General features: G+C 41.9%; 1 protein-coding gene across 1 annotated transcript in view; it reads left to right on the forward strand.

The window, feature by feature from the left end:
* Mgam (maltase-glucoamylase) overlaps nt 1–14,250 on the forward strand; it is a 142,818-nt gene that overhangs the window by 54,917 nt on the left and 73,651 nt on the right. The window contains exons 38-47 of the mRNA XM_041634954.1: nt 121–254; nt 378–412; nt 503–619; nt 1,006–1,154; nt 1,758–1,842; nt 2,730–2,786; nt 5,479–5,603; nt 9,388–9,476; nt 10,949–10,998; nt 11,402–11,569. Coding sequence (XP_041490888.1) covers nt 121–254; nt 378–412; nt 503–619; nt 1,006–1,154; nt 1,758–1,842; nt 2,730–2,786; nt 5,479–5,603; nt 9,388–9,476; nt 10,949–10,998; nt 11,402–11,569 — 1,009 coding nt within the window. The remainder of the gene's footprint in view (nt 1–120; nt 255–377; nt 413–502; nt 620–1,005; nt 1,155–1,757; nt 1,843–2,729; nt 2,787–5,478; nt 5,604–9,387; nt 9,477–10,948; nt 10,999–11,401; nt 11,570–14,250) is intronic.

Below are 14,250 nucleotides of genomic sequence, written 5' to 3' on the forward strand. Positions count from 1 at the left end.
CTTTGTAGAAATTTATTTATTAAGCAAACATTCTTTGAGCATGTATCCACACACTGTGATTGATTATAATTGGAAGGAAGATTTAAACAAGGTACCATCACTTCTTGTTTCCCGAACCAGAGCTGTGCAGGAGGTGACAGGACAGAGAGGGATTGTCATCACCCGCTCCACATTCCCCACTTCTGGACAATGGGCAGGACACTGGCTGGGAGACAACACAGCTGCTTGGGACCAGCTGGGGAAATCCATCATTGGTGTGTGGGTTCTGCCCAAGGCCCTATGTTTGCTGTGGGTAGACTGGGGAGTAAGATCCTTGGTGAAGTGGGAGGAGGCAGAGAATGAGGCTTGTCCTGACCCTGCTACATCTCTCCTTGCAGGCATGATGGAGTTCAGTCTCTTTGGCATCTCCTATGTAAGTGCTCTTGCATGCTCCTCCTCCCTAGGAAGATGGCAGCATCCCTCAGAAAGCACCAAGAGCTGACTTTGTTCCTTGTTGTTTCAGACCGGAGCAGACATCTGTGGGTTCTTTCAAGATGCTGAGTATGAGATGTGCGTTCGCTGGATGCAGCTGGGTGCCTTTTACCCCTTCTCCAGGAACCACAACACCATTGGGACCAAGGTGGGATGTCAGCTTCCTCACCTCTGTTATGTCACTGGAAATGCTCCCTCGGCTGTTGAGAGCAACCCTGCTGCCTGTGTTTCCCAGAGAAAACTGCAAATCCATCAGTTCTCTTCCTATATACCATAGTTTTAATATTTCTTTCATGACTTTTTCCTTAGAGAATATTTTTCATTATATCTTATGAAGTCTTATGATTTTTCTGGTAGAATTTTGTTGATATTTGCCATTCAGTTAAGAACATTATAGGAGTACTAGTCATGCTATTCATTTTTTAATGTTTATGGCATATTCCATATGTATATGCAGTTCAAATAGGGTTTAATGACTCTTCTGTTTCTTCTTGTCTCTGGTGGACTTTGAACACTTTTCTTCTGCTGCTTTAGAGACAAGACCCTGTTGCCTGGAATTCAACCTTTGAGGACATTTCCAGAAGTGTGCTAGAGACCAGATACACCCTGTTGCCGTATCTCTACACCTTGATGTACAAGGCCCACACGGAGGGCAGCACGGTTGTGCGGCCTCTTCTCCACGAGTGAGTATCGAGCAGGAATCCTGTTGAACAATAAACAAGTTATTCATCATGTAGGGTGGAAATGGTTCCAAGACACTTTTGCACATTGAAGTGACAGGTCCCTTTTGCATGAGCTCTCCAGAGAGAGTATCTTTATTCCTCCTTTTAGTACACTGTCATATATAACACTTACATTGTGCATACGGTGTCTACTAGTGAACTTACCAATTGAAAGCTCCTATCATACCACAGTTTCTTCTTATTTTTCCCTACGAAGACTCCCCTACTTGGTGTGGGGATTGTGTTATTTGGACTCTGGCCAACACATCTTCATGTAACTTTAGAGGACAATCCAGGGAATGATGGCAAGGACTAGTGTATTATTTCAGTACAGTGGACACGGTGAAAAAATGGAAGATACTTTGTGTCAGATAATATATTTCTGAAGTTTTAAGAATAAAGCATGTGGGCAATGGTGTCTATGTGATCCTTATCACCTAGTGAAATATAGGAAGGTATGGGGTATAGCTTGATTTCTGACATGGAACTGAACTTGAGGCCTTCCTTGAGGCCATGTTCTAGGCCCCTTTGGGGTCAGATTGGCACCTTCATTTCCTTTTCCAGGTTTCTGTCAGACCGGGAGACCTGGAATATAGACAGACAGTTCCTGCTGGGTCCAGCCTTCCTGGTCAGCCCTGTGCTGGAGGCTGTGAGTATGGAGACAAGAGGGAGTAAGGACTCCATGTAGGGCTGGGTGCTTAGGGTCATGCAGAGTCTGGTGTGAAGGGAGTATGAGACATTGTGTCCTACTCTACGTTTGTCTCCTCTGGTCCTTCTGAGCCTAAGTTCCATGTCTTATGTGTTCTGCCTTTAAACCTTTAATGTCTGCCTAATGTTTCAGGAATAATGTTGTCATGTTTTAAGGATGTAATTATTTCTCCATTAGCCAAGTAAGGTATGCAGGGCCAAGTTCAGGAAGTATAAAGATTCCTGTGATTCTTAGCTACAATTAACTGCGAATCTATTTGCAGCAGTCTTTGTCATTCTTTTTAAATCTCTTTATCCTTTAATTATTTCTTTTTATTTTTGAGGCTGTCATGTAATTTCACAATGTCCTGGCTTCTTTTGTGTTATCTTTTGAAACCAGCTAGTTTTCAACTTCTTGCTAAATGGTCTTGATGCTAGAAAAAAAAAAACAATTAATTTACTTGGTGTATAATATTTCTTTTGATAAAATGAACATATGAGATTAACACTCCTCACATATTTTTCAGGCTGCACAATTGTTTTCTGCTCTGTAGTCACCATTGCCTGTTCATTTCTTTAGGGAGGGAATGAAACTTCTATAAGAGAGTGGTGTCTAGTTTTTCTCCAAAGTCTAGTAACCTGAGGGGCTTTGTGAAATCACTTAGTTTTGGTAGGCTCATTTCAGTGGCTAGAAAAGGAGGACCTCCATCACTGATAACCTAAGAGAGAAGAAGTAATTTTGTCAATTCTGTTAGCTTATTATTATTTTAACTCCTCACCAGTGTATACTGGCCACTGTGTCCTTGATATTAGAGTCTCTGCTCACACTTCCTTTGTATTTTATTTCAGGATGCCAGAGATGTCACTGCATATTTCCCCAAAGCCCACTGGTATGCCTATCCCACGGTGAGTTTTTCTTCATATTTGTACAGTCAGAAAGTGGTAGCCTGCAGAGTGTCTGGCGATGACAGATACCGAGCTCACGCCTCTCCTGGAAAAGACCTTTTGTGGTCTTGAATGGTCACTTCACACTTTGTGGCCTCATTTCCTAGCTTCAGACCATGACCAGTCACCCTTCAGGACAGCATTTGCAGTGGCACATAACATATCTCACTGGTACCAGGCTTGCTGGGTGTTTGTGTGTGAATCTGGAGCTTTGTCTTAATATCATTACAGTGGGGTAGACACCAGTGAAGTCTGGAAATCGTGCTGTTGACTTCATTTTTCTTTGTATAAGTTCTTAATCGTAGAGGTCTTTTCTCTCTCCGTTTCATTAAAAGGCCCCTCTCTGGGGCTGGAGACATGGCCCAAAATATGGTCGTGCTAGAACATAAGTCTGGTTCTGGAGTTAGGTTTCAAGATTCCATGTGGTAGAGGAGGGAAGAAATGAGTTGTGCTCTGATCTACACCACACACACACACACACACACACACACACACACACCCCACACCCTAACACTTGCGTGCATGAACACCCCCCCCCCCGCTCTAAATAAATAGGTGGGAAGACAGACAGATAGATAGATAGAAAGATAGATAAAATGTAAAAGCCAGCCTTTGTATTTTGTAAACTTAAGGGGAATTCCTCTATATCAACACCCAAGAGTAACAGTTATGAGACTTATATAAACATGTAAAACACATAGAGACATACAGTGCATCACTTGGATGCCCGAAGTGTTTACATGCATTTATTGATGAGAAGTCAACAAGAAGCTCTTTGTGGTATATTTCTGGGCCAGTGCAACCTAAGCGTCCAGCTGAAAGGACAGGGTTTTAGAGGTTTGCTGCCCTCTAACAGAAGGAGAAGGAAGTGGCAGGCAAAAGTGAGAGCATGTGTCAGTCCCTTGGGTGACAGCCCCAGGGGATTGGAGTAAGACTGGGTGACAGCTGCGTGAAGAAGAGTGAGTGGATTTCCTTCTCTCTCTCTTGGAGGCAGCTGGACCCTCCTCCACTTGTTTGTTATTGGCTCATGCTGCCTTTAGGGTGAGGTTGCCCTACTCCCTTCTTAGTAGACCACAGTCAGCAGAAGTGGTCCTCGTATTGTCTGAATTTCATGCTAACTGCTTTATCCCTTCCCAGTGAGACCTTCTGGGTGTGTTTGGGGTTTCTGATATAGGGTCTGGACTAGGGTTAAGTACGGAGAAGCACAGGACACACAATTTAAGGAGGTCCTGTGCTGTAAGGCTGGCCCTGACTTTACATGGTCTTGAGAGCATAGACCACCTTAAAATTTGCACCCTAGGCAACTGCTTAGCCTTCCTAGTAGTTGACCTTACCCAGTAAAATGCTCAAAACATTGAGCACTAGATGTAGAAACATTGAACACACAGCCTCATGAAGCTGAGCAGGTAATCAGTACCAGGGTTTGTTTATCTTAAGTACTGGCACAGAAGTAAATGACTGTATGGGTCACATTTTAAAAGTGAAATATGAAGGCTAACAAGAATTTCCTGGACTAGCTACTTTATATATGGCTTTTAAATAGATGCTAGTTTCAAATAAAGGTGAGGTAAAAGTTAATCTTCAGAAGCAGAAGTTAATTGAGCAAGCTGTTCAGAGAAAAAAAATTGAAGTAATGTCAAGTTAAAGCAACTTTAAATGGTTGAGATTACTGAGAAAATGCTGCCTTAGTGTTATTCACAACCTACAGTATTTCTCTTTTTTTTTCTTTTCTTTTTTGGGTGGGGGTCAGCGATAGCTAAAGACTTGTGTCACCTATTTAAACTTCCTACTTCATGTTTTATTGGATGGCAGCCAGACAGAGCCCATATGAATACTCCTTACCTCTTTAAAGCAACAGCTTCAAATACCTGCCAGAGGACAACTGCAATGTCTCATGGTCATTGTGGGAGGAGTAATGGAGCTGCTAGTAGCTTGTAGCCAGCAGACATCAACTCTGATACTTTATATCAAAGGCATAGGGCAGCCTCATCACTAAAAGGATTTATCTGTCACAAATATCAATGGAACAAAGTCAAGGAGATAGAAGTCCTGCTGAGTTTGAGGCAGCACAGGAAGGTTTGTGGCTGTGCAGCATTAGACTGCACCTCACACAAAAGAGACTGGGTAAAAGTGTTAAGAAAAGATATAGTTGGCTATATTCTGATAAGGATATGAAAACAGTACTATTTAATTGGACAAAGGTTTCCTAGGAAACAGCAGTCAGAAGTGTTGGTTACCTAGTAGGTCTGTGAGTGCACATGTGAAGATATGGGAATCTGTGGTTTCTTGGGAGGTCTAGTACTGCCCTTGGCAGAAATGTTTCAAGAACTAAGAAAGAGTGGCAGTCTTGTTCAATGTCTCCCCACCTCCCAAATTAGAAACAGCGTGTGCAGTGAGGATGGTTGGAATCCACAGAAAGACCTCATTTAGGATGTGCTGTAATTCTTCCCCATATCTCCACTCCCAATCCAATCCCCAGGGATTCTAATAAACTCTTAAAGCTTTAAATCTGTCAAGCCTTAACAGAGCAGAGAGGACCAAAGTGTGATAATGACCTAAATTGAATGATGATGACCGAGCAGATTGTTCAGGATCTGCTGGGTGTTCAGTCAGGTGTGCGTTCCTTCTCTCATCATCTCTTCTCCTGCCTCAGGGTGCAGATATTAATTCAACAGGAGAGTGGAAGACCTTGCCTGCCCCTCTTGAGCACATCAATCTTCACATCCGTGGAGGTTACATCTTGCCATGGCAACAACATGCCCTGAACACGCAGTTAAGGTGAGTGATGGGTCTTGGGCTCTGCTTTGCATACCGTGACCTCATCCTTTTATGGAGAAAGTTACTTTATATCAAGTGTGACCCTCAAGGTCAAATGCAGTTTCCCAAGCATCTATTGTTCTGCTCTATGTCAATGTGCTTTGCTCCTTTTCACAAATGGACACTTTGTTCGTATCTGTGACTAGAGTGTGCTAAAGCAGCGGGTGGAATGTGGTGAGGAAGGATGCTGGCTTCTGCCTTTGTGTGTTAGTGTGCGCTCATGCATGTGTGATCACATTCTGCCTTTTGATTTTCCTTGTACTTTTCTTGAGAAGCTGTAGATAAGACCAACACTCTGCTGGATGTGGAGAAATCTTCTTCCCTGCTCCTCTGTAAATTCTTCCAGTTTTCAGGATATCAACTGCTGTGCAGTCTTCCTCCTGCTGGGCAGTCTTCCTCCTGCTGTGCAGCTTCCTCCTGCAGTGCAGTTTCCTCCTGCTGTGCAGTCTTCCTCCTGCTGTGCAGTCTTCCTCCTGCTGTGCAGTTTCCTCTTTCTGTGCAGTCTTCCTCCTGCTGTGCAGTCTTCCTCCTGCTGGGCAGTCTTCCTCCTGCTGTGCAGCCTGTCTCCTGCTGTGCAGTCTTCCTCCTGCTGGGCAGTCTTCCTCCTGCTGTGCAGTCAGTCTCCTGCTGTGCAGCTTCCTCCTGCTGTGCTGTCTTCCTCCTGCTGTGCAGTCTTCCTTTTGCTGGGCAGTCTTTCTCCTGCTGTGCTGTCTTCCTCCTGCTGGGCAGTCTTCCTCCTGCTGTGCAGTTTCCTCCTGCTGTGCAGTCAGTCTCCTGCCGTGCAGTCTTCCTCCTGCTGTGCAGTCTTCCTCCTGCTGTGCTGTCTTCCTCCTGCTGGGCAGTCTTCCTCCTGCTGTGCAGTCTTCCTCCTGCTGTGCAGTCTTCCTCCTGCTGGGCAGTCTTCCTCCTGCTGTGCAGTCTTCCTCCTGCTGTGCAGTCTTCCTCCTGCTGTGCAGTCTTCCTCCTGCTGTGCAGTCTTCCTCCTGCTGTGCAGTCTTCCTCCTGCTGTGCAGTCTTCCTCCTGCTGTGCAGTTTCCTCCTGCTGTGCAGTCCGTCTCCCGCTTTTCCCAGGGCTCTTGCAATTAAAATTCTGAAAGTCTCATGTCTTTAGAAAGATCCAGTCTGGTCCACTTGTTCCTCTCTTGTCCAGGTCTGTCTATCCCATGTTTGCTGCTCTTATCCCACTTGTTCCCATTTCTGGATTAGCATCCCTGATAGGTTCTTCTAATACTCTAGTTTACCAATTTTACCCCCACCCTACTGAGGCATTTCTTTGTAGTGATTCAAAATGGGATTCAAGAGCATAAACTCATGTTTCCAGAACATCAGTTTCTCTTTGTAACTTTTCATTCCACAATAATACTTCTACTAAAGAGTTTCACATTGTTGCCAACGTTTTCCTGAAACTATTACCATATTTATTTACCACAGACAGGTTTATTAGAAGGGTGGACATCTATCTTTTTCTTTGAACATCCCTAACTGCTTTAATTATTCCAATTGCCAACTTTAAAGAAAGGTGTCTAATTCAATGCCAGTTTGCTTTTTCATTCTTTTTTTAGTGCTCTTCTCTTTTCTGTACACTCATATCAATTGCTTTTGCAAAAATAAGAATTTTATTTTTCCCTGTCCTTAAAGTCCAAAATCCTTCAAAGTTATTGTACTTTCCCAGTGTCTTTTCAAGTTGAGCACCTGTACTTCATGCAGGCTTTTTGTTTTTTTAACTTTCCTTTGATTTATTTTTTTGTGTCTCTCACATCATGCCTCCAATGCTACCCTTCTCCCTCCCCACCCAAGAATAAAACAAAATAAAATTTAATAGATACAAGAAAAAAAGGAAGAAAATGAAAAATGACAAAAAAGGGGGGAGAGAGGGTAAACACTCACCATGGAGGCTGCAGTGTGACACAGTAGTTACGCAGCAAACCCCTCTGTCCATACATTTTACATCATGCAGTGTCTTGATAACCATATCGATCAGTTATGTCCCAGACATGACAGTCTGCAAATATAACCAACTCAGCAACTGCATTCAGGCATCGTCTCCCATTACTCTTCATGCTGGGTCAGTCTGTGACGCAAGCTATCAAGTATTTACTGCCCCATCCCATAGTTCATTTCACCCTCAATTTCGTGTTAAATTATTATTACATATTATTATTAGTCTACATTAATTGTACAAAATATTCACTGACGCACTTCTTTCCATCCATATGTAATGTATTGATCTCGTTCATCAACTGGTTCTCTCCCCCCCTCCTTTTTTTAGCCATTCTTCGGTACTTCTACCTTGGTACCCATCTCAGGTTCTAATCATGCCTCTTCAATCCATCAATTTTTTTTGTTTGCTTATTTGTGGATTTTATTGATAATAGAAAATTTGAAATGAAAACATGACATTACATGTCCAGCTTATTATGCTTAACACGGTGTCTCTCATGTCTGACTTTCTGGGTATCTTTGTGATTTAGCTCACTGTGTGTATTCCTGTGTTGTTTCTGTATTTTATGAGTGTTGATTTCTCCCTTGCAAGCCTTTTACATAGTAGTATAAATTCCATACTTTAGTGTGCACGTCCTCTGAATTGTTATCACACTTCTCTTAGTGTCTCTGCACTCTCTTCAGTGTGCACATCCTCTGAATTGTTATCACACTTCTCTTAGTGTCTCTGCACTCTCTTCAGTGTGCACGTCCTCTGAATTGTTATCACACTTCTGTTAGTGTCTCTGCACTCTCTTCAGTGTGCACGTCCTCTGAATTGTTATCACACTTCTGTTAGTGTCTCTGCACTCTCTGATCTCGTATTTGTGTCACTTTTCACTCTCTACTTTGGTTGCCTCTCAAGTGTGTTGAATGTGTCTTATATTACTGAGATTTAGGATTGTGTGGATTTATATTTATACTTATTGGCATTTTAGCAATGATAGCTCTATCTCTGAACTATAAAGGAAAGAAGCTGAATTTGTTGATAGTGGAGTCTGATCAAGTAGTAGAAGGTTAATCTGGAGCAAATACAATAGAAAACCTCAGGTCAGTGATGGGCACATGAGAAATAAGCATGAAGCTGCTGTCTGATGTTTTGTTTGGTTTTGTTATTCCAAAAGAAAATAACAGACATTATATTAAGTAAAATTAATCAGCAAGCATGGTGGTATATAATAGAATTAGCACTTGAGCAGCACAGGCAGGTGGGATCATGAGTTAGTAACCAGCCTGGGCCAGGGAGCCAGTTCTAAGCCAGTCTGAGCTGCTTGTCTCAAAAACAAACCAATGACCCCAGACAAAGCCACCCATTATAGAGTTACCATTATATGGATAACCCCTATTTTATGTGTTTCTGAGTAAAAATTTCCATAGTAAAGAAAACTTATCTACTGGCAACAGCTGATATAGTTCTTATTGTGTGGTCTCTATAGTGACCTTGGCCACAGCACCACTGTCTAAGGCCCCACCCTATTTCATAGTCTACATTCTGTGTATCAGCATGGCCCCAGCATCCACTGTCGCTGATGTTTAAACCCTGACTTCCTGTTTGTACATATGTTGCTGAGGTTTGGGATATTTCTTTCCTGTGACAGTGATACTGGCGAAAGTGTCTTTTAGTGTTCTTGCCCCTATCTCTGAAGGGAAGAAGTCACCCATGACTTTACCCGTCTGTCCTCAGCCCATGTGAAAATTGGTGGCAATATCTTCTAAAATTCTTTGAATAGTAAGGATTTGTGCCTTATGCTTCTGTTCCTCACAGCCGGAAGAACCCTCTTGGACTTCTCATTGCCCTGGATGAAAACAAAGAAGCAAGAGGAGAGCTGTTCTGGGATGATGGGCAGTCAAAGGGTGAGTGCTGCGAGAGGGCGTGGCCATTGTAGGACAGAGTGTCTGACTCTGTCCCTTCACCCTGCTGGCCATTCAGGTGTGCATGAGATCTCACCTGGCATCTTAGAGCATTCTCCTAGAGAAAACATGGACTTCTGGTTGTACTCGTCAGAGACCATGCTAGATGAACCAAAGAATGAGGAGGAGAACTCTCTCTCTTTCTTTGCCTCATAGAATGAGGACTGAGAGCTTCTCTCTCTTTCTGTCTCTTGTCTTTCTCTTTCTGAATATTCTCCTTTGTTACTCATATTTAACAGGCTTTCATTTCATTGTTAAAGGACACCTGAAGGACATTTTTTGAAGACTGTTCCTGTAATTCATTATCATTATAAATATCTTCCCCATGAGTCCTTGTGGGAAAACTGTTGATGATGTGGAAGTCATAGCCATGGCAGGGAGGCAGTGAGCACACACAGTCCTGATCATGTGCATTTTATGCCTTAGCAACTCTTTTCTTTCTTTTTCTCTTCCTTCCTTCCTTCCTTCCTTTCCCTCCCCTCCGCTCCCCTCCCCTCCCCTTCCTTCCTTCCTTCCTTCCTTCCTTCCTTCCTTCCTTCCTTCATTCCGTCTCTAATGCACTAAGAATTCTCATGGCTCTAACTTGGGAAATAGATTGCCATGAGATGCCTGCCTCTGTAGGACTGCAAAGGATTCTTTCATTGTTAGAGCATTAAGTTGAAGAAAAGTGTGTGGCCATGCAGGGTATGCACACATATAATCATTGTAAAATGGTTACCATAGCATTAACTGATGCTTCCATCACCACTATTGGCAACATTGGCTCTCTAGAACTTGTTCTTATCATGGTTCATAGGACTTGAGCAGATTTTCCACATTTACCCTCCCTCCTGACCATGAATTATCCTCTTCCTTCCTCTGTTTATACAAGTGCAGCCCCTGTGTAGAGACCCTATGCTGATTTTTCTTTTGCTATCTCAGCAACTTCTCCTGGTGGAGTATGAGCCAGATTCATCTCTGTTCTCACAACACAGGACTTCCTTCTTCTTTAATATTATAGAAAACTCCGTTGTAAACATGCCCTGTAATTCTTTTATTCATTCATCTGCTAACAGATATGTTTGCTGTTTCCCCACCTTAGCTATTGTGAAAAATGGATACTAGACTTAAGAGCAACCTCTTAGGAGGAAATATAAGGACAGCTTCTTGGATATTGAGCATGGTATTGTAATTTTAAGAATGACATCATCCAAAGGAAATGAAACAGTGTGTCACAGAGATGCTGGGCATCTCTCCTATTCACTGTGGTTTTGGCTGTACTAGTGAGCATCTGAAGTATCTGAAGAAGTTGTGATTGACAGCTCTAGTGCAGTGTTCTTCAGTCATGAGAAGAAATAGGAGTCAGTTTTTAGGAGAGGAGGTGAAGCTCATCTTCTGTGGGCACAGGCCAGGCTGACATCTCTTTCTTCTTTCAGATACTGTGACCACGAACACTTACCTCTTTAGTGAATTTTCTGTCGCCCAAGTGAGTGCATATTTTTATGAACACTGTGTGTGATTTTGTCTGAAGATAACTATATATGTTCTACTATGTGTGTATAACTGTATTTATTTAAATATCAGCATTTATGCGGGTGAATACACTGTTATTTATAGGTTAATATGTAATAATTGCATCAGCTGTATTTATCAAAGTGTCAACAGTAAAAACAAAATGAGCTAGTGTTATAAAAGAATTCTCTGAGATAGCTGTCTGTTTCCTTATCTCTCTCCATTGGCATTATAAAAATAAGTTTGTGTGCCCATTAGCTAATATTGGAACAGAGGCCTTTGGGGAAGGTTGAGTGTGTAGTCTAGGATGGGGACTGGAGGAGCTGGGGAAATCAAGTGTTTATAATTTGTTCATCTTTATACTTGATGTGTTTCAGAACCAACTAAATGTGACAATTTCAAGTGCAAACTACAAGGATCCCAATAACTTAGCATTCCAGGAAATTAAAATCTTTGGGACAGAGGCAATTTACAATGTTAGAGTGAAGCAGAATGGTGTCCTTAGTCAAATGTCTCCACAAATCGCTTACAATCCAAACCTGAAGGTAAGAATTCATCTTGGGAGGGTGACTTTCACGAACCTCCGTGGTGACTTATTATCACTTCTTACTAAGATTACATGGGTTGTTGAAGAACCAGAGCCATCTGAGGCCTGACAGTGAGGTTGGAGTATGGAAGAAGAAGGTAAAAATGTAGAGACAGTCTGAGGCACCATGGTTCCAGTTTTTCCATCCTTATTTCTTCCCTCTAAGTGATTGGTTTTCTCTAACTGGATATGGGGACAAGGTCTGAGGGATGGGTTCTGAAAGTTGATGGTTTGTACTCCAAGGTGAAAGCAGAGATAGAGAGCTTATGAATAAAATGTTTTAATTGCTTTTGTTTATTTAATGTTTAATGCTTCTTTCCATTGTTAAACTCTGTTGAGAAGAGTATATGACTCTAACATACATTTGCAGGAAACAGTTTATGAAGTTGATGGTGCTGCTAACTAACTTAGATGGTGACTAGAAAGTGGGATTCTGGCAGATATGATGAGATCCAGCCTTTCTGTAAGATTTGTATTCAATTCCTCTTCCTTCGTACTGTGAGGGACATTTTCCAGTCAGGTCTCATGACTTATATTCCTCATGGAATTGGAGCTGCTCAATCATCACAGTTTTAGGATCTTTTGAATTAGGGAAATGAATCCACTGAGACTTCTACTAAATGGCCTATTGATGATATTTTTGTCATCACAGAGTGTACAGAAAAAACATGTGTTATGAAGTTATAAATAAATACTAATTAGCTTGGTTGTGTCTAGGGCAAAGTGTAAGACAGCTGAAAGGTGCATTAGTGAAAATGATTTTTGTTCGTGATAAAAAATAAGATAGTTAACACAGCACCAAAGAAGTCTTTATTCTTTGAATCAGAGTGGTGAGAGATACAATTTACAAACATGAAAACGTATGAAAGAATGAAGAAGTGTAAGTCCACATTGGCAAGATATTTTGCATTGGTCTTATTTGATACTCAAGGCTTAATGCAGTATTTAAGATCAACTTTGTAGAAGACATGGATAGAACAGGACCTTGAAAGACAGAGTTTCATGGAGAATGAGAGATGGTTCAATGTCTCAATTCAGTGATAACACTGAATGCTCTTCTTGAGGTCCCAGGTTTGAAACCCAGCACACACACATTGGCTCACAAACATCTGTAACTGCAGTACCAGGGGAACCAATGCCACTTCTGCCTTCTGGGGCCACACACATAATGCACAGATAAACATGTAGGCAGAACACCCATGCACATAAAATAATGCTGGATACATCAGCTTTATAAGAAGTCTGAGACAGAAAGCAAATTGTAATATTTTCTGTAATTAAAAGTTCAAAGTTGAAGACTTGTTGGAATTGATTTTGAAGTTGAACTTCGTCAGATCTAAGGTCTGTCTTGTCTAACGAGTGGAAGTCCCTGCTTGGATCCAGTCACAGAGTCCTAATTCTAGGAGAGATGAAAAAGGGAAACAAAACAAGCAAAGAAAGATAAGGAAAGTGGAAGAAGAAAGCAGAGACAAAGCTGATGGGGCAGGCCCTTCTAGCAAGAAAGAAACCCTGGCCTAGCATTGAACTCCAATCTACTTTTCTGGCCATGAATATGCTACAGTCATTACAATTTCAAATAATAATTGAAAGAATATGATATTTGAATCTTAACTTAAAAAGCATATTTCAAACTAAAAAGACAGCTGTCAATGTGTTCAGAAAGGGCCTTGTTTTCCTAGACAGCGTTCGTCTTGGTGATGCTCTCCAAGCTGAACTATTCCTGACAGGCCAGTCAAGTGATTCAGACTCTAACATTTCCAGTCTTTAATTCAGTATCTGGCTAAGATCTCATTCATATTTTTTTTGAATTTTCGGGACAGGGTTTCTTGGTAGATTTTTGGTTCCTGTCCTGGAACTAGCTCTAGTAGACCAGGCTAGCCTCGAACTCACAGAGATCCACCTGCTTCTGCCTCCTGAGTGCTGGGATTAAAGGCGTGCGCCACCACCGCCCAGCCTCATTCATATTTAGAAATAGGGTTCTTGGGGTAAGAGAAAATTGTTTTTATTTGAGAGGGTCTCTGGCACCCAATTAAGGAAGTCATGTTCAATTCTCTAAGGTCCTGACAAGGATCCTTGAATCAAGGCCTTCTTGGAGTCTGTAGTGCAGGGTGGGGATTGGCGGGACAGGAAAGCCAGGGCAGTGTCCAAAGGAAGGACACTGAGAAAAGGACGGTGACACCTAGAAAGTGACAGAATGCTCCAGATACGTGAATGCATTAGTCATGCAGGTGCTGTGTAAGAAACTTCAAATAAAAGAAGAACAGGAAAAATTAGAATGGAGTGCAGCAGTTGAAAGCAAATGCAGTATGTGTAACTTCAAATGTGGGTTTCTGGCCTTGGGATTTGATGAGACTGTGTGTTGTAAATAAATATTTATATAATGATATATCCTAGTCCCCATTCTCACACTTAGTTGATAAGTCTTAGATAACAATAATTCAGAAAACTCGCATAAGTTTCCATGAACACTGCTATATCCCAAGGCACGTGACTCATATCGTCCCATTCTCTAAGCATTCCACATCAAAGGGGTCATGATATGGAGAGGTGATGAAAAAGAAAAATAGCTTAATTTGGGAAGAGGGGGAGAAAGCCTTTCTGACAAAATGAACAGGAGTCAAATGGTTCAGGGAAGGGATT

This window comes from Microtus oregoni, unplaced genomic scaffold (genome assembly GCF_018167655.1).
Source record: "Microtus oregoni isolate MIOR12 unplaced genomic scaffold, Mior012 000046F_ref0000063, whole genome shotgun sequence".
Taxonomy (NCBI): Eukaryota; Metazoa; Chordata; class Mammalia; order Rodentia; family Cricetidae; genus Microtus; species Microtus oregoni.